Source organism: Coccinella septempunctata, chromosome 8 (assembly GCF_907165205.1).
Source record: "Coccinella septempunctata chromosome 8, icCocSept1.1, whole genome shotgun sequence".
NCBI classification, from domain to species: Eukaryota; Metazoa; Arthropoda; class Insecta; order Coleoptera; family Coccinellidae; genus Coccinella; species Coccinella septempunctata.
In genome coordinates, this window is record NC_058196.1 from 23533656 (window position 1) to 23551581 (window position 17926).

The 17926-nt window shown below is 38.8% G+C and overlaps 1 protein-coding gene across 1 annotated transcript in view; it reads left to right on the forward strand.

The window, feature by feature from the left end:
* LOC123319077 overlaps positions 1–17926 on the forward strand; it is a 156967-nt gene that overhangs the window by 84768 nt on the left and 54273 nt on the right. The window contains exons 2-3 of the mRNA XM_044905924.1: positions 13508–13716; positions 13984–14119. Of these exons, the coding sequence (XP_044761859.1) occupies positions 13508–13716; positions 13984–14119 (345 nt within the window). The remainder of the gene's footprint in view (positions 1–13507; positions 13717–13983; positions 14120–17926) is intronic.

The window sequence follows — 17926 nt, forward strand, 5'->3', positions numbered from 1 at the left end:
AAAAGCTCTAGTATAGAAGGAGAATAGTTCAACTGTTCGTTCCATGCACAGTTCACGCCATAATTTCTGTTAAATTGAGCAAAATTATCATTTGCTCCAACTGCACGTGTACTCAACAAAAAAAAAACATTGTGTTTGTTTAGGGTTTTTTCTGCCTTCCATAAATTATTACATTCAATGATTGTTTCTTTTATCGAAATAAGAAGCAAGAAAAAAGAGGAAATCTATATCGACGAATACATTCCAAATATTTTCTGTAAAGATGTGACTTGGGGTTAGATAGGCAACCAGCCAGAGTCAATGAAGTGACTCTATGTTACAGACAGAGAAACTGGCTGTTTACGTATGCACTCAGGAGTGTCTTAGGTAAATGAACCTCAAAGTGGCGCATATCTATATCACCAGGGACAGCCAGTCCACGCTGAGGTCCCTGGAATCACACTGTCAGGGATTTCTGCTGACATGGGAGTGCCGTATTACCATAAAGCAACTGATCAGAGGTAATAAAATGACTCTACTACGGGTACCAGGGAATTTTGGTTTAAAGGAAATGAAAAAGTCGATGAAGTTGCAAAAAGAGCATGAATGTTAACGCCTGCAAGACCTGTGTGCTTGGAAAAGGCTAATATAAGACAGCGGTCCAACAATGGGAATTGAACAACAGAATAACCCTCTCGAGAAACACTCTTGGACCTACTCAGTCAAAGAAATTCGTGATGATTTCACCGACCTATACCAGAAAGCTTCTGAAGCTGCCACGAGCTGAGCTTCTGGTGATGGTTGAACTGCTGATGGGTACAAATAACATTTGTACCGTATGAGAAAGTCAGCAGATGAGATTTGTAGGCTCTGTGGATCAGAAGCGGAAACGACTGAACAGATAGTATGCAAGTGTCCATGGCTGGCTGGCCTTAGAACCATTCATATGAGATAACCGTTCCTGGACACTCACCGAGGTCGGTTTTATCAACACCATTGACGCTCTCCTTGGGTTTCTATGAATGAGTAGGGTAGAGAACGAAAGATCTACGTGGTCGCAGTTCCTGGAACGAAGCACAACGACCCCGGTTCATCAAATAAAATAAAATGAAATTAGTAGACAATAAATCAGATTGGGGTTATCACAGCATATGCAAGTTTAAACTGAATAATTATGAGTTTCATTCATAAATTTTTAAAATGCACCGCAGAAACTATTCAAAATCATTTTTCAAACATGAGGTTTTAAAATTCAAATCGCTTCGTTTCTAGTTTACGATTTGGCAAGTGCGCCTATTACAGAATAAAGAGAACAATGTCTTGTTTATAAAATAACAGCTGTTGATTCACAGCCATCATAAGCCGCGTACTCACTGGCAAGCCTCAACAGCAACCGGCCATAAAAATTCCTCAAAATTTTACGACCTTCCTCGTTCGTCGCAGACTTTTCATATACAGCCATTTTTGCCTATCTCATCAAGATAGTGTATTTGGTGTCCTTTATTATCAACGCATATTTCAGTCGTTGTTGACAACTTGTGCCGTAGAAACGAAACGCTTTAAATTTAAATACCTATTTTTATATTTCATTTTTAAGTACTTAAAATAATTTTTTTGTGAAACGGCTGAATTGATTTTTCAAAATGTGACATTTCAGAGATATTTCATACAGAATACATAATTTCCGTCAGAAGAAGTATTCCCTATTGAAGCCAAATTCAACCATTGGAAAAATGAGAAGAATAACTTGTCACTCTGAATTCAGGACGAAGATTTCAAGACATAAGAAAAATAACCATCCATGTTTTTGAAGCATTTGTGGTAACGATTCTCTCTTGTCGTAACAGCTTCTTTAGAAGATTGAAAATTAATCATTTTCCTAACATCTTAAATTTTATTTCGAATGGAATGGAATGGAAGTGGAAAACTGCAAAGTAAGCTTTCCAAATTCTTCATCGAATTCCACTCTGCCTGAAAAGGCTCCTAATTCACTTCATTCTCCGATTCAGCATCGATTCCGTAATCATATCCGAACAGAACAGAAAGTAGACGAAGATACCAGTGAATCCCCAATGGAGCATTGCATTGGAGGAGGAGAAATAAACGTAACCAAATTACCCTTATCGGATAGATATCGCAGAGCGGATGAATTATTGTTTTTCCATTCTTTTACCAGCATGAATATTCAAAATTAAAATTAAGACTCGTTTAAGATACTAAATTCGTTTGTTCAAGTTTCAATGGGAACTACTGATTTATAATATGACCTGTGTAGAAATCAACCGATAACTGAGCCACCAATAGACACGCCTATAGTAAAATGATAAAAGGTAGTGTTATTTGGCCCTCTGTCAGTCATTTACAATAATACAGGGTGTATTCAGATTTTCACCAAAAATCACCTATACAAAACTTTTAAAATGACAGAGTTGGAAAAAGAATTAAAAATGGTTACTGAAATAGATCCTAATATAATACGACACTGTCTAGATAATTTGTTCTCTGAATTATCGTAAAGCTTAATGGTTATAAGGGCTTGTTTGATTTTTACGTGGAAATAAAAATGGAAACTTATCTCATATTGACTGACGCAATCATAATGGTTATAAGATATTGGCTTGTTGGATCTTTACGTGGAAATGAAAATGCAAACCTAGTAAGTATGGCTGAATTTTCCTCATTATTTGGTGACCTAATTCAGCTAAATTATTCACAAATTTTCCACTATAGTCATCACAATCTTTCCCATGTTCAAAAGCTCCAATAATCCTTCCTCAAACCTTCTTGAATTTCAATTTTCACCCCAAATCGCACCATTCAACAATTTTTTCGAATGACCTGATGCAACTAATCAGATAGACTAGGATGTTCTGAACCACTTATAATTCAGCCATCTGTTTATGTTTTGTTTCGTCTTGTCGATATCACTTCAAATGTGCAGTTGATAATACAAAAGCCGCAATGAGTAGACTTTATTTACTCATAGGCAGAAGAAGTCATATGAATAAGAACTCAAGTTGACGATGATTAAAACTATCGCGCGACCACAACTCATATATGGATCGGCGGCATGGAGCTTCGCAGCCAAGACCCACTTAAAGAGAGTACAGGCCACTGAGAATAAACTCCTTAGAATGGCGATGGATGTACCCTGGTTTGTTAGGAACAAACAAATCTACAAGGACTTGGAATGGGAACCAGTTACAGAATTTATGAAAAGAAAGGCGGAAAGGCTATTCGACAAAGCCAAACAACATCCAAATGAGAAACTACGAAGATTAGTCGACCACGATCCAACAGAAGAAGCTAGAAGGTCAAGAACCTACCACCGAAGACCGAGAGATCAGTTAAGGATTTAAAATGTAACCAAAGAAGAGCATAACCTATAAAAGATATAGGCAGCATACAACTATCAAAGCTACTATGATCGTGTGAGAGTCCAGAAACCATAAGAGTCAACTGGTTGATAGGCAACATCCCCGGAACCTATGGAGAAGCAGTTTAGGGTTTCAAGTGGGTATCGAGCTCAGGAGAGTGAGAATCCCCACACTTGTTCCCCCTCAGGAGAGGGTGTGTTCGTCTGTCTTGCAGATTTTCTCCCTGCTACACCAAAAAAAAATAAAGACAAAATTTTGATTTTATTTCTACTATCATAGTTATTGCGAGTATCGTTTCAAACAGGAATAAGAAGGAGATTAGAGTCCATTGTTAATAACAATCTCAAAGAATTTCAATAGACCTGCGAAAGCCCCTAGGTAGACTAGGACAAGAGCGGACAACAAACCTCATAATATCACGCTTCCAGAAGTAAACTAACAGTCGGTGCGCAAGCCCCTGGAAAGATGAAAAGATTCGGAGAACCGACAATTACTGCTATTTCTCTTATAAGGAATACCTGGAGCTCGAGATCTTGTAAAACATGGGAACTCCAAAGAACGGAGGATTGTGTGTATGAGGTAGGAACAAGCTGAGTTAAACTGATGGTTTCATAAGCCTGTTTCAGGCTGAAACACACACATATCCCTAAGAGCGCACCCTAGTCGAAACGACGCGAACTCACCCAGCGCCAAGTTGAAGAATGATAAAAATAGACAGATGTATATCCGAAAGAACCAAGGTTCTATTCGCTGGATAATACAGCATCACAGTGGACACAAAGGACAAGAGAAAATCACCCTAATTCCACCACCTACAATTTTCACAGCCGCCCCCGATCGGCTTGTTGCTCGTCCGCAGCGAACCACCCCCGCACTTCCAATTCTCGCGTTTCCCACATCAGATAGTCGCTCAATCATTCATCGGACCCGCTACGACCAGAAGGACAATGATTTATTCCGGTCGACTTTGTCGATGTACTCGGCTCGCATAATGAATGAATTTCGCATATATCAATGTCGGCTACGAGCTACGGTGGGCCCGTCCCGAGGGCATACCTGGTCTCGCGGACGGTCGTGACGGATGAACGGGAAAGGGGACTCTGTCAATATTTCGTATTGTATTTTCCCGTTCTCTGGACGGTCGCCAGGGAGGAACAAATGCGCGATATGAATTTTCTATCGGGTGGAAATTGAAACGTCATCAATCGGGGATGCGGGCGGGGTCAGGGTGTCAGATAAAGTCGATCGTATTCGTGTGAGAGTATTAAAGCCCTTCGTGTTATACAGATGCTTCTCTGTGAGGCCGGAGTTTTCCCCCAGCGATTTCACATCGAAAACTGGATCTGAAATCAAGAACACATAGTCCATTCAAGAATGATTGACAGCCCAGTAGGCCTTGACAGTCTAGACGCAGCTTAATATCTGGTCACAAAAAATCTTCGTTAATATTTGGTTCAGTTTCAATCACAGAACGGGAATATATGAATATAACCTATGAAAGTATTTGAAAAGAAAAAATATACAAAAACAGAGCTCAATAATCAGCATTCGAAATTGATACAAGTATGTTTCCAATTTTTTCGATTTAATTAAGAACATAAACAGCACTTCAAAATTCCAACTATCTTCAGTTAGTGTAAGCATGGGCAAACTACGGCCCGCGGGCCAGGTCCGGCCCACGTGAAAGTCTAATCCGGCCCGCGTCAAGATTTTGAAACAATCACCAGTATTTTTGTTTTCTAAGTTTGATCGCCTGATAAGGAAAAGCAATGTCACCTAATACCGAGTTGTCTCAAAGCGTAAGTTGCGTACTGTTTATTATCATCTCAAAATGTTGAAGATTATACATCGAAGACGACAAATTAGCTGGAAACGTATTAGGTGGAAGAAGGACTGATAAATGGGGGCTTCATAGCTGCTGAAGTGAACCAAGTCCATGCAGCCTAGTTTTGGGATACATGACTTAGGTTAGAATATAAGCATATGCTTACATTCACTTTACACAAATCTAAAGAAGTCACTTTTGAATTAATTGATGATAACCAACTTCTATGTCATGTATCTCAAAACTAGGCTGCATGGACTTTGTTCACTTCAGCCCTGAATCCCTCAAATGAAAGTCCACCAATTTGTTATTCAAATTGCATAGAGTTGTGCTCGAGGCTCAGCCTTAGTACTGCGTGTGCGTCTGGCAGCGGCTGGCATTATTTCTTGTAATCCCCAGAAAAAGCAAAAGTCGCCAAATCTCCTTCGATGTTCCAACGACTGCATCACAGAACACAAATAGTGATGCATGGAATCCAAAACTTGCAACGAACGGTTTGTTGCTGAGCTCTAAACATGAAGGCAGTATTCAAGTGTGATTAATGCATGAAAATTCATTCAATTATTTGATTCTGCGTAGTTTGAATCGATTAAGTAACGGTTTCCTTCTAAATGAAAATTTTTGAGCTTCAAGAACGGTATTAATTATTGGATCTAACATTAATTTTAGTTTAGCAAAGTTTGCGCGCAACTTAGCATAGATGTAGTGTTCTAGTTCTCTCAATTCTAAACTAAATTATTTTGGATTTGCTTGGGACCTCGAGTTATAGCAGTCAACAGCACGGTTAATGAGATGCTGATATTATGCTCGTGGTGGTTAGTAACGAATCAAGCATTAAAATTTTCGTTTGGTTCGTTGTCAACGTCTGTGTGATTCGAAGTATTTTTGACCTTTTGATTTTCATTGATGAGAGCAACAAAAATATCACATATTTTTCAAAAATCACAAACAATCACGTCCTTCAAAGTACCTTTGACTAATATTTACAACATTACTACTGGAGGGAGGAGCACCCAATATGACGGGCGGAATCTGGTATCGTGGGCATATTTAATGAATAATCATAATATCTCGGGAACAACTGCATATTGTTATGTGAACAGGTGTGTTCCACTATGAAACTATGAATAGCAGCATAAGCAACCGACTATAAATGTGGCTACAGATTACTCTAACGTGACGTGGGCCCAAGTCATAATGCGCATGATTCAAAAAATCTAACATCGGCGTTCTATGTGGGAACGTGGGAATACACGTGTCAACGTCACGTCTGACTAATTTAACGCTCCCGCAAAAAAATCCTTTATTAGATTTTCGAATAATGCGCATTATGACTTGGGCCCACGTCACGTCAGAGTAATCTGTTGGCACTTTTAGTGACCAGCTTTTTGCATCATCACGGCCAATTTCTACCAGAGTATGGACAATTCTTAGAAGCTCAATCACAGTTTCATTTTTCACATACTCTTTCGTATCCTACCGAACAATAATTAATTTTTGTCATTTTTTTTTTACTTTTCTAGGATGTTAGTCATGTTTGATGTAAAAATCGAAAAAAAGTTAATCACTTGTAAAAATGTGTATTTTTTTTTGGCCCGCCTAGGTAATTTTTCATTTTATCTGGCCCTCCCCTCAAAAAGTTTGCCCATGCCTGGGTTAGTGCATAGACTCACATATTGTGATATTGTTTCACAGTCCACTACATTGTTTTTACTCTCCAGATTCTGAAGAATACCTCACCGTCAGGTATTTCAATTACGGTTGCAATATAAATTTTGACGGTAACTCAACTCCAGAGAGAAGTATTCCGAGACGAGGTTTTCCGAAAGGGGACTCCCGAGGGCATCAATAGCCCAACTGAAGATTTTCAAGAAAAGTTCATTCATCAAATCGAACAACTCGGTCTGAAGTGAATCTTTCCTTCGCTCCGCAATCCCAGCTCAGCCGAAAGGCTGTAAAACCACAAAATCTGGTCGAACAGCCACAAAAGACCGCGACGAAACTCCAGATCCCCATAAATTACCGGCAATTTTCGCGAATGCAAATCCGGGATCGCCTTAAGTCCGGAATTATCAAGTCGGGTGTAAAATGGCCGAAATGAATTCTTTATGAACCTCAGGATTTCCGGAATAATGGGTCCGCGGGGAGGAACACGTCCGAACAGCTCCTGGCAAGTATCCTACGTCTGAAAGATAATGCGGGAACATTCCACCGGGGAGCTGAACACTAGCCGAAGCCATTCCGGACGGGGAAGAACGGGAATTATGCGGGTTGTGTCTAATTTCTATTCTCCGGGAACCGGGGTTTCGGTATGCGTGGAGTTGCTAACTTCGGGGGGCGCGGGCATCTCGGAATGTATAATCTGCGTTTTTGCATTCGTTTGTCGTTGCTTTTGTGTTGATATGTTGCGCGGATTGGGATGCAGGTCTCTTTTAGGATTTTCGCTGGTTTGGAGAGAAGCCTTGTATTATGTCGCTGATGAAATTCCTCCTTGATAAAGGGTACAATATTACAATCAGAGCTGGCGAAACAAACTGAGCAGCGAATTAACTGGTACAGCTCAAAATTGGCTTCCAGAAACCAGGAGGCCAGTATAAGCGGTTTAAGGATACAATACATCAATCCCTAAAATCAATTAATGCCAATCATAACTGGGAACAACTAGCGTTAGACAGGTCACAGTGGAGATCTATTGTGCACAGTTATAATGAGACTCGTGAAGAATTCAGCGGCGCGCGGCGGCCAGATCTGGTTGGTGACTATCCATGCCCAGAGTGTGGAAGGATCTGTATGTCACGGTTGGGTCTCTTCAGGCACAGGAGGGCACACAGTCTCAACTAGCCCCAAGAAATTATAAGTCTGTTCTTTTTTATGTCTTTTTGTAGATCAATTCATGGTAACGGGATACAGCAATGCAATTGAAGTCACACTTAGACTCTGAAAAAGTTCAACAAATTCAATATCAACAGTGACTCTTCATTCCATTAGAAAAACTGAAAGGTTAGAATAATAAATTTTAATGAGGAGGCTAAGTTTCAATAATGATGCAGGCCAAAATATGAAAGCTTAATAGTCTAAGTCTGTTCATCAATAAGACCAATTCATTAAATTTGAGTAGAGTAATAATATTATAATTAACATGAACAACGTTGGTCTTGAAGAGTTCCCAATTCATCAATGAATACAACATTCACAGAGACTCACTGCTTACAAGTGATCACGATTAGAACGTCCATCAGAAAAATGGGAGATACAATTGATAAATTGTGAGAGTTGCAAAATAAGAGCACCAAATGAGGGAAACCACTAATCATTGTTATCGAGAAGAGCAGGAGGCTTGGGATCCCCTCTGTATATGGAGCAAGATGAATGAATATGAGAATATATCACGAGAATCCAAGGTATAATGAAGGGATCATACAGACTGATAGGCCCGACGCAAATGGAAACGCAGGTTAGTCTGGTGACGCAGCGTGAGTTTTTGTAAAACATATAGAAAAGAACAAGACCGCGCAAATAAAGCGCGACAGTGACTTGTCAGATAGTACGTGCAGCGCAGGAAAAAGCTGCGTCACCTCACCAACCTGCGTTTCTATTTGCGCCTGGCCATAGAGTCAGGGATTACCAGAGTAGACCTTCCAGAGCGGAGCCAGGACGAGATACTTTCAACCAGTGTCATAGCTTACTACTGATCTTTGAATCAGGGTCCACCCTTGAGGCATGTGGTACATTAATATAGTTAATCTGAAACTCGATATCAGCAATTAGTCATATGTGAGTGACAGGTTAACAACACAGTTGAGCTGAGAAATAAAATAACTGATTCAAATTAATGGGATGAAAATGAACAGACGATAAATCAGCATTCATTATCAATGAAAAGGACATGAGAAAGTTCAATTCTGTTGCAACATACCCATGTACATGTGAAAAACCGAGAGGGGTCTGAAAATCTATTAAAATATCATAAAATATTTATTCATGAGAATGCACATAATTGAGGTGATTCGGGAGAAACTATGAAATGAGCAGTACATATGAGGATCATCAATTTTTTGTTTGATTTTTTATGATCTCACACGTGGACACATTTCATACATAATAAAAGCATGAAAAATCATGAGAATGTAGTAACTAAATATTTTGAAGAGACATTACCTTTCGCGTAGAACTAATTAGCACCAAAATTGAACTAGAAGACTTGAAAGATAATTACTCGAGGTGAACTCATAGAGAAGTTTCACAATATTCAAGTTTAATAATGAAATTCATCAACGTAAACACAGAGAATCTGACAAAAGAATCAAAAGTTTTCCGCTTCGAAAACTCTGATAGTTCTGACAGTTCCAGAGTGGGGCTGCTGCGTCGGTCAATCAACGATTTGCGAAGTACTATAGAATTTGCGTACAGTAATACGTTGACGTAGCGTAGACAAGAGCAAGGTCGAAAGGGGCATCGTTCAATTTTCAGTAGGTATTTTGTGATTAGCGTTTCAAAATACAGGTCTTCAGATGTTAGGCGATTTTTCGACAGATAGATGTCACCAAACAGGATATTTTACCAAGAATTGTACTCATAAGATATTCAAGATGGCTGAGCTTCAAAAGTCAATCTGATTTCTCTTATTTTTCCTTTCTCCTTATTAAGTGGCAGATTTCTTGAACGTTTTAGATAAGCAAACATCAACTGCTCTAAGTGTTTCATCTCCAGCCACTTGAAATTCGTTTAGGTAAGTCATTTACCGCGAAACTTCCAACGGTGTCTGCTTCTAGACAACAACTCACACCAATCATGTCATATACTGTCATCTTCCTCGAAACAACGTTGAGTTTTGCGGTGCACCCTCTGCAGACGTCTGAACTTCCCGGATGGGGATATAAAATTACTCCCCCAACTTTATACTAACTACCTCGAGTGTAATATTGTAGGAAAATAACATTGTCTTGAAGTTATGCAACTCAAATCCTACCTTTGCTTGTCAGTTTCACCGCCAAATTATTATGATGCACGCTTGAAGATGCAAACGATGTTTTTCAGTCGATATTGGTGAAGAATTTTGCGAGATAAGAGCGAGTATTAAATGAGAATTATTGAAACCTGTAGACTGATGTTGGTACAGCTGCATTGGAAGAAAAAATTTTGAGGTTTCGAATAAAATAGAAATTTCAACGTGAAAAATATTTTGAAATTGATCATGAAAATGCTCGTAACTCGAAATCGGTGCAGTTTTTCAATGAAACAAGAAAAAAATATATACTTATGTGAATATACTAGGCGATTCATTGGAAAATGGGCAGTAGCTAAGGGAAGATAGAGGACACGGAGATAAGTCAGAATAACCTATAATTAAGGGTCTATCTCTCTTTATGATCAAAATACAGATTTGTTTTTTAATTGAACCTTATTTATCAATATTTTCTAGGACAGACCTGAATAAAATTAAGTAACTTTGTCAGTTTGAACTAGTGTTTGCGGAGAATAAACGCATCAAATATCATCAAAATGCATCTGCTGGTTCGAAATTTATGAGTGATTGAACAATCACTTCACGGTGTCCTCTTTCTGCCCTTAGCTTTCGCCCATTTACCAAAGAATGACCTTGTATTTAGTGAATCTAATGAATCAAACAATCATGTGCCAATAACCCGTTTTGGTATACTTGAATAATAACCAATATATGAAGGTATGTTTGTGTATCTTTCGAAAGAAAAGACTGTTCATACTTAAGTCCTTTTGTTAGCTGTGTTAAAGACATAAGTTCGTCAGGCAATGAGTTATTATTTTTTTGGTATTTTATCATCCCCAGAAATATTGCTCGACATATTTTACTCAAACTTTATTTGTATATTATTTAGTCTTTCTTCATTATTTTTTATTTTTGTTTATTTATTTCGACCTAAAGTGTGATCCTATGACGAGACACTTTTACAGAATTAGTAAACCTATATTTTCGGAGACAACAACCAGTTAACAGCGGCCATTTCTAGGGGACACTATCGATGTCGACTAAAAATTGGGGCAGCATGTTTACTCGGAGAGATACGCGATACGTGGACTCCCCCGCCCCGACACTTCCCTCGCGAAAATGATGAAAACTCTCAAGTCGGGATGCTCGTATCGATCCCATCGAAGAAGTTCCTATGAAGTTTCCATAAAGCATTGTAATCTCGCAAATTCAGGACGCCGAAGTTGGGTCGGATTGAATTCAATCGAACGTTGCCGAGAGTTTGATGTATTTTTTTTGTCGGTCTGAGAGGCTTTGAAGTGAACGTTTCGTAGGTAGTTTGGTTATAGGTTGGCTGGATATGGAATGTTTGTTGAACGAGAAGGTGGAATTGATTTTGGTTCGCCTCCGGGTGCATTGCAGTAGACGTAGGAATGTCACGAGACTAAATGAGATTGAGTTTCCGGTTAAAAGATCCGATAACTGGTGATCTGTTGTCTAGGATCTCGCTGGATGCTGCAGAATACTGATTCCGGAGTGAGTTCTTTTGGGGATTCAAATTAAGATTGCAGCGACTTGGTGATGACAGTTCGATGGTTGTTTTTTTTTCAATTATTTGTTTGTTTGTTGGCCAAAACTGAATTCAAGTGGTTTAATCATTGGTAGTTTCAAATCAATAATGTATCTGAAGTGTCAGTATTTATGGAAATAATTCCGGTTAAAAGAAATTAGGACAAAGAAGGCAGCATGTCATATATTCCGGTTTCTGTAGCGTAGTACGCCTTCTGGTTCATCCCAATCGCCAAGCATGTTTGTTGTAAGTGTCCTCCTAAGATAATTTTCTCTCTGAAATAGCCTTCCTCAACCCCTGAATACACGTAATAGTTGATCCTCTTCCTTTCCTTCTTTCTTCTGGTGTCCATTCTTTTACCCTACTTAGTGATCTTTTCTCGCATATTCTTTTCTAGTGGATGCACCATATGAGTTGTTGTTTTTGTATATCCAGTATGATTGTGTGTTCTATACATGTGCATTGAAGTCTGATGGCTTCATTCTGTAGATATTCTATAAGTGAAGTTCTCGCTGATCTCCTCCAAAAATCATTTTCTGCCCCCAACAATCCACTCCTTGACTACTGTGTGCGTTGCCACAACTCGGATCCATAATTATTGGTTTGAAATTGCATTATATATTCGCGTTCTCACTTCTGGTCGATTTTTTTTTGACACAGTGTTGAAGTCAAGGCTTCAATCACTTTCTTTCCTTTAGCTATTCTATCCTTGATGAATTAATCAATTCTTCCTGATGTTGTCTATTTGATGATTATCCACGGTGATTGTTAAATTCTTCTTCACTTTCTTTCTTATGTTTAGATGTTATCCATCTTTCTTTCCTCGTCGGTGGTATAGGTTCACCATTAAGATGTCTGTTAATTAACTCTGTCAGTATTGGAAATAGCTTCTCGGTTCCATTTTCAATTAGCTCTGCTGGTATACCTTCTGAACCAGCTGCATTTCCATTTTAAAGCTTATTCATGGATAGTAATGTGTCCTCAACGTTAATGTGTACAGATTCCTCTTGGATTTGTGCATAATTTTCATGTAGATTTATATCTATGAATTCTGGTCTATGTTCTACTAGCCGTTCCTTGTAGCGTTCTTACCATTTGGTTTCAGTGTTCTTGTTAATTTTTACTCCTTCTTATTCGTTTCATAAATTTCCAAGATTGCCTTGATTTTTTTCCATCAACGGTCTATCTCCTCATTTTCCCACTTCAGTTCTTAGCTTTTATTAAAGTTTTCTTGAAGTGTGTTAAAGCCTCCCTATACATATCCCTATCTCCTTGATCTTCTGTTTGTAGCATTTTTTGATAAAGTTTCTGTTTTTGTTCTTTCATTTTTCGTAAGTGATGATTTCACCTCTAATTTGTAGATGAGCTCTGTTTTTCTTCAACGCCTAGGGCCTCTTTCGCTGCTTGGTGTATAATGAATCATAATTTCATAAAGTTTGATTGTTTGTTTGATTGTGTATTCATAGGGTAGTTTTTGATCCAGTCTAAATTTGTATAACGTTGGGATACTTTCATTTTCCAGACTTTCAAGGGTTCATTGTACAGTTTGAATGTTATTCTGGTTTTCTTCTTGTTGATTTGTTCCATACTCCCATACGATGTGGGATATCAATATTACCTCTCAAGAGGTGGTCACTGCCACAATCTGCACCCCTGTAAACCCATCCATTCTGAACTTTCCATTTTGAAATTTGCTTAATATCAAGTCAATTGTAGACTTTAGGTTTCTAGATTGTTAAGTCCAGGTATGCTCTTATTATTTCATACATATTGAACTCTATGATATCTTCAAAATTTTCTTTTCCTTACAGATCTGACGTGCGCTCTGAAAGACATGAGGGTCACAATTCCTCAAGCTGCAAGGATTATGGACACAGTTTCACTTCAATGCTTTTACGATTTGGAGGGAGAGCCTCTGTACACGGTTAAATGGTACAAAGGTTCCAAGGAGTTCTTCCGGTTCATCCCCAAGGAATTGCCGAACACTCAAGTGTTTCCCCTTCCAGGAATCGATGTTGATGTAAGTGTTTTTAGATTCTTTATTTACGATAATAAGTCTTCGAAATGGAGCGAGCAAAATATTCTTTCCACTCTGCCATCTTACATTGAAATCTTGAAATTTAAGTCGAATTTATACATTTCAATTCTAATTTTATTATTACAAAATTGTTGTGCTGGATCCTTTACCAGGAAATTGGCAAAATCTTGCTCTTTTCGCTCTGGATTCTGAAATCGACAAACCGAATGGGTACTTCATTTATTCATATAAAATCTGTTTCGTTTTCAGTTGAGCAAGTCGAATCAGAACGAGGTGGTGCTGAGGCACGTACAACCTGAAGTAACCGGAAAATACAAGTGTGAAGTTTCCTCCGACGCTCCGAATTTCTACACCTTATATGTTTCAGGATATCTATACGTGATAGGTGAGTACAAATGAATAATGTATGAATAACCGCAGACATCCGTACCTTTGAATTTTGATTCGCTGTAGAGAGCATCAATACTACATCGAAATTCCAGTCACCAGAATGTTTTGATACAACAAGTTTACACCAGATATAGAAGTAAAATATTAATATGATTCCACATGAACAAGAAGATAAGCATAATAATCTATAATAAGAATTCAACATATCACATCTACGGTATCTATTGTGCTGTAGAAAAACCACTAGAATTCTGAAATGGACAACATTGCATGTATAAATGAGGAGTTGTCATACACCCTCTAAGAGGAGTGAAATGGCATTGACTTTTATGCCAGCACTGGATGGACTTCGCTTGTTGAGCACCTTATTTTTTTATTATATAAATTATATTTTTAATGTATTTTGAGGTCAATGATTGTTTTTGATACGTTTCTTCATCTTTCATCCACTACTAGAAAAAATGTTTTCGCTAACTTTTCAAAAACATCAATAACTTCCACTTAGTATGTCATTGACCTATTATAAGAATACATGAAAAAGCAATTGGAGAACAAGTTATGTACAGGTTGGGCAAAACTTTACCGACTGTCTATGATGCTACGCTATTGTATCGGACACACTTCTTTCAATTGAGCTTTACCCTGCCACCGTTCATGTCATCACTATGCCATTCCTCTTCAACAAACCATGATTATCTGAACCACCAGTAATAATCCAATATTTCCGAAAAAATTCAGGGCCACAACCGTAAACCCAAAAGGGACGAACTTTTACCCAGCGTCATCGTCTAGCTAGACCGAACTCAAACCTCTAATTGGAACTTCCACGATCCATCGAAGTGTTCAAAGTCTTCTATCTGAATTTTGCAAGGCTCAACTTCGCCCCATCTTAGGCCCTGCAAATTGACCACACTAAAAGTTCCTCTCCACTCTCTAAATCGTTCTCGAAAAAGTTTCGCGCAGGCAAAAACTTCTCAATTTTAATTACGACTACAGCATCTCATCATCGCGGGAATTTAGCATAACCCAGTCGACTCGCATTCTCCAGAGCTCGGTTATTTCAGAACTTCCTCGAAGAATCTCGAGTCGACATAACCTTTACCTGATGGCGAATCCGGCTGCCGTTCTATCAAGAGGTACATTTTTAGGCGGATGTTGTCTCCGCAGGAGGCTCTCATTGATCCAGAGCTAGGTTCATTCGGAATGAATAGAAGTAGGAAGAAAAACGGGGAAATGAGAGGGCTTATCGCTTCATTTCCAGGACTGAACTGCAGTCGGTCTCTTTACATTCTATTTGTTCTGTCAAGTCCATCTCTTTTCAAGATTCTCGAGTTCCATCAATGGGTTCAGCTGAAAATTTAATTATTCAAATCAACGAGACCAAAACGTCAGAAATATGAAATTTTTTCAGCAAACATTAAGCCATGGAAAAGAATTATGATAACCGAATAAACGTTCAGAAAATGCAAACATGACAACTTCGTCGTGAGTAGAAAATGGATGGTCTCCTAGAGCAAATTTCACAATCCAAAAAATAATTGATGAAAGAAGATTACTTCCCTTTGATTTGCGAGATAAAAAACAGTTTTTTTCAAGATTTGTTAACACCTGGTTAGAAAGACTCTTACTTTCAACTATCAAGAAGCTTAGTAGATACGATGACCAATTACACTGCGCAAAAAAGTTAACGCACATTCTGAAAATCTCAATTTTAATGAAAGTTAACTCTACATTGACTTTATAACTCATTTTTTATGTTCTCTCGGGAAGGTTCTGAACGAAACAAGAAAATTCAGGATTTCACCGAATCTTCTGTGAAAGAAGAGAAATGAACAATTTTTAAAATACTGAAATGCTGATAAGTGATTTAATACTTGGTATTTCCACCCCTTGCGTTAATTACAGCTCGGCAACTACGGTTCATACTCAAAATGTTTTGATCTAATCCTTCCCAGATTTCTCCGAGTTGGATTCCTAAGTCATTAAGAGTAGCTGGATGATTTTCTGAACTTCTCAGCCTTCTATTGAGGTTGTCCCAAACCTGCTCAATCGGATTGAGATCTGGACTTCTTGCTGGCCATTCCATTCCAGAGACTTCAACCTCTTCTAGGTACTCCTGAACGATGCGCGCACGATGGGGTCTGGCATTATCGTCCATAAAAATGAAATATTCACCAATGTATGGGGCAAATGGCACTACATGCTCTTCAAGAATGTTCCTTATATACTTATCAGCATTCATAGCTCCATTATCAACGACCACTAGGTTTGTGCGAGCAGTCAAAGATATTCCACCCACTACCATAATCGATCCTCCCCCAAAACCAGTAGTATTCAGGAAATTGCACTGAGCATATCTTTCATGTGGACGTCTGTATACAAGGGAACGTCGATCACAATGGTAGAGGCAGAATCTAGACTCATCTGTGAAGAGAACTCTTTCCCAATCGGCCTCTTCCCAATGGATATGCTCTCTCGCAAAATCCAAACGCGCCCTTCGAAGGGCTGGGGTGAGAGCTGGGCCTCTTTCCGCGACACGAGGCCTTAAATCACATTCTCTGAGGCGATTTCTTATTGTCTGAGTGCTAATTTGCACCTCATGAGTTTGCTCAAGCTGAATTTGAAGGAGGCGAGCGGTTGCAAACCGTTGTCTCAACGAAGAAACTCTCAAGTAACGTTCTTGAATGGCAGTTATTACCCGTGGTCTACCCTGTCCTGGTCTTCGGACATTCATACCTGTCTCCCTGAATCGCTGCAACATTCTGGACACACTTGTATGGGAAACTCAAAACCTTTCTGCAAATCTTGTGTATGTCCACCCTTCTTCTCGCAAAACTACCGCTTGGGCACATTCCTCTTGGGTCAAATTGCGTGTTTCGCGTTGCATAGCGATCGAGTGTAGAAAATCAAACGAAAGAAAAACTATTGATCACTAGAATCGATCGAGAACAACTGATTTTAGAATGGAGCCAATACATTCAAAATCTGATAATATCATCTTTTTTTATTGCTGCTGGGAAAAAACATCTGTATTGAAGAAAATCGTTGAAAGTGGATAACATATGCATGCATAATTCTGATAAAAATAATTATCATTGAGAACAACACAGTTGTAGAATAAATTTGAGATTTTCATAATGTGCGTTAATTTTTTTGCGCAGTGTATTTTTTGAAGAAATAAGAAACCGAAGTAGAACAATTCTGGCCGAATATTCCAGGCTTGATAGTTTCAGTTACTTCGGAGAATCAATACAGCAGGATCTAAAAGAATCTTCATCATCATAGTAAGGATATGCTACACCTACTCACTGGCTTCCTCAAGGAGCACTGCCGTCTCGAGAAACGCCTGATGAGGATAGATCTAGCAGAAATTGGCAGGTAAGGATTGTGTGAGAAGGAGAAAGAAATTCCGGAACATCTTGTTCAAGAATGCTTTGAACGTGAATCCTAAAGGAGCAAGGACGTAGCCTTATAGAAGCCTACCCTGTTCGTTGGAACTGCAGGGCGACCTCTAGATGGCGCAGTGGAGAGAACCCTTCTGATGGAGGCACAGTGAACCGAAGATTGAGTGTAGTGTAGCCTTTAGAACACTCCACAAACCATAAAGCAACCAGCAAGACGAAATGAATAAAAATGAAATGAGGAAACTTATAAGTTATAGGTGAAATCCTGATAACTTTAATGAAACATACATTTTTCGTATGAGACGTTAAAAATCTCTTGGTTGACGTGAAATAATTGAAGAATGTCGTTTTGTGAACGAGATATCCCTCTATGACAGATCTTGAAAAATCAATCTCGA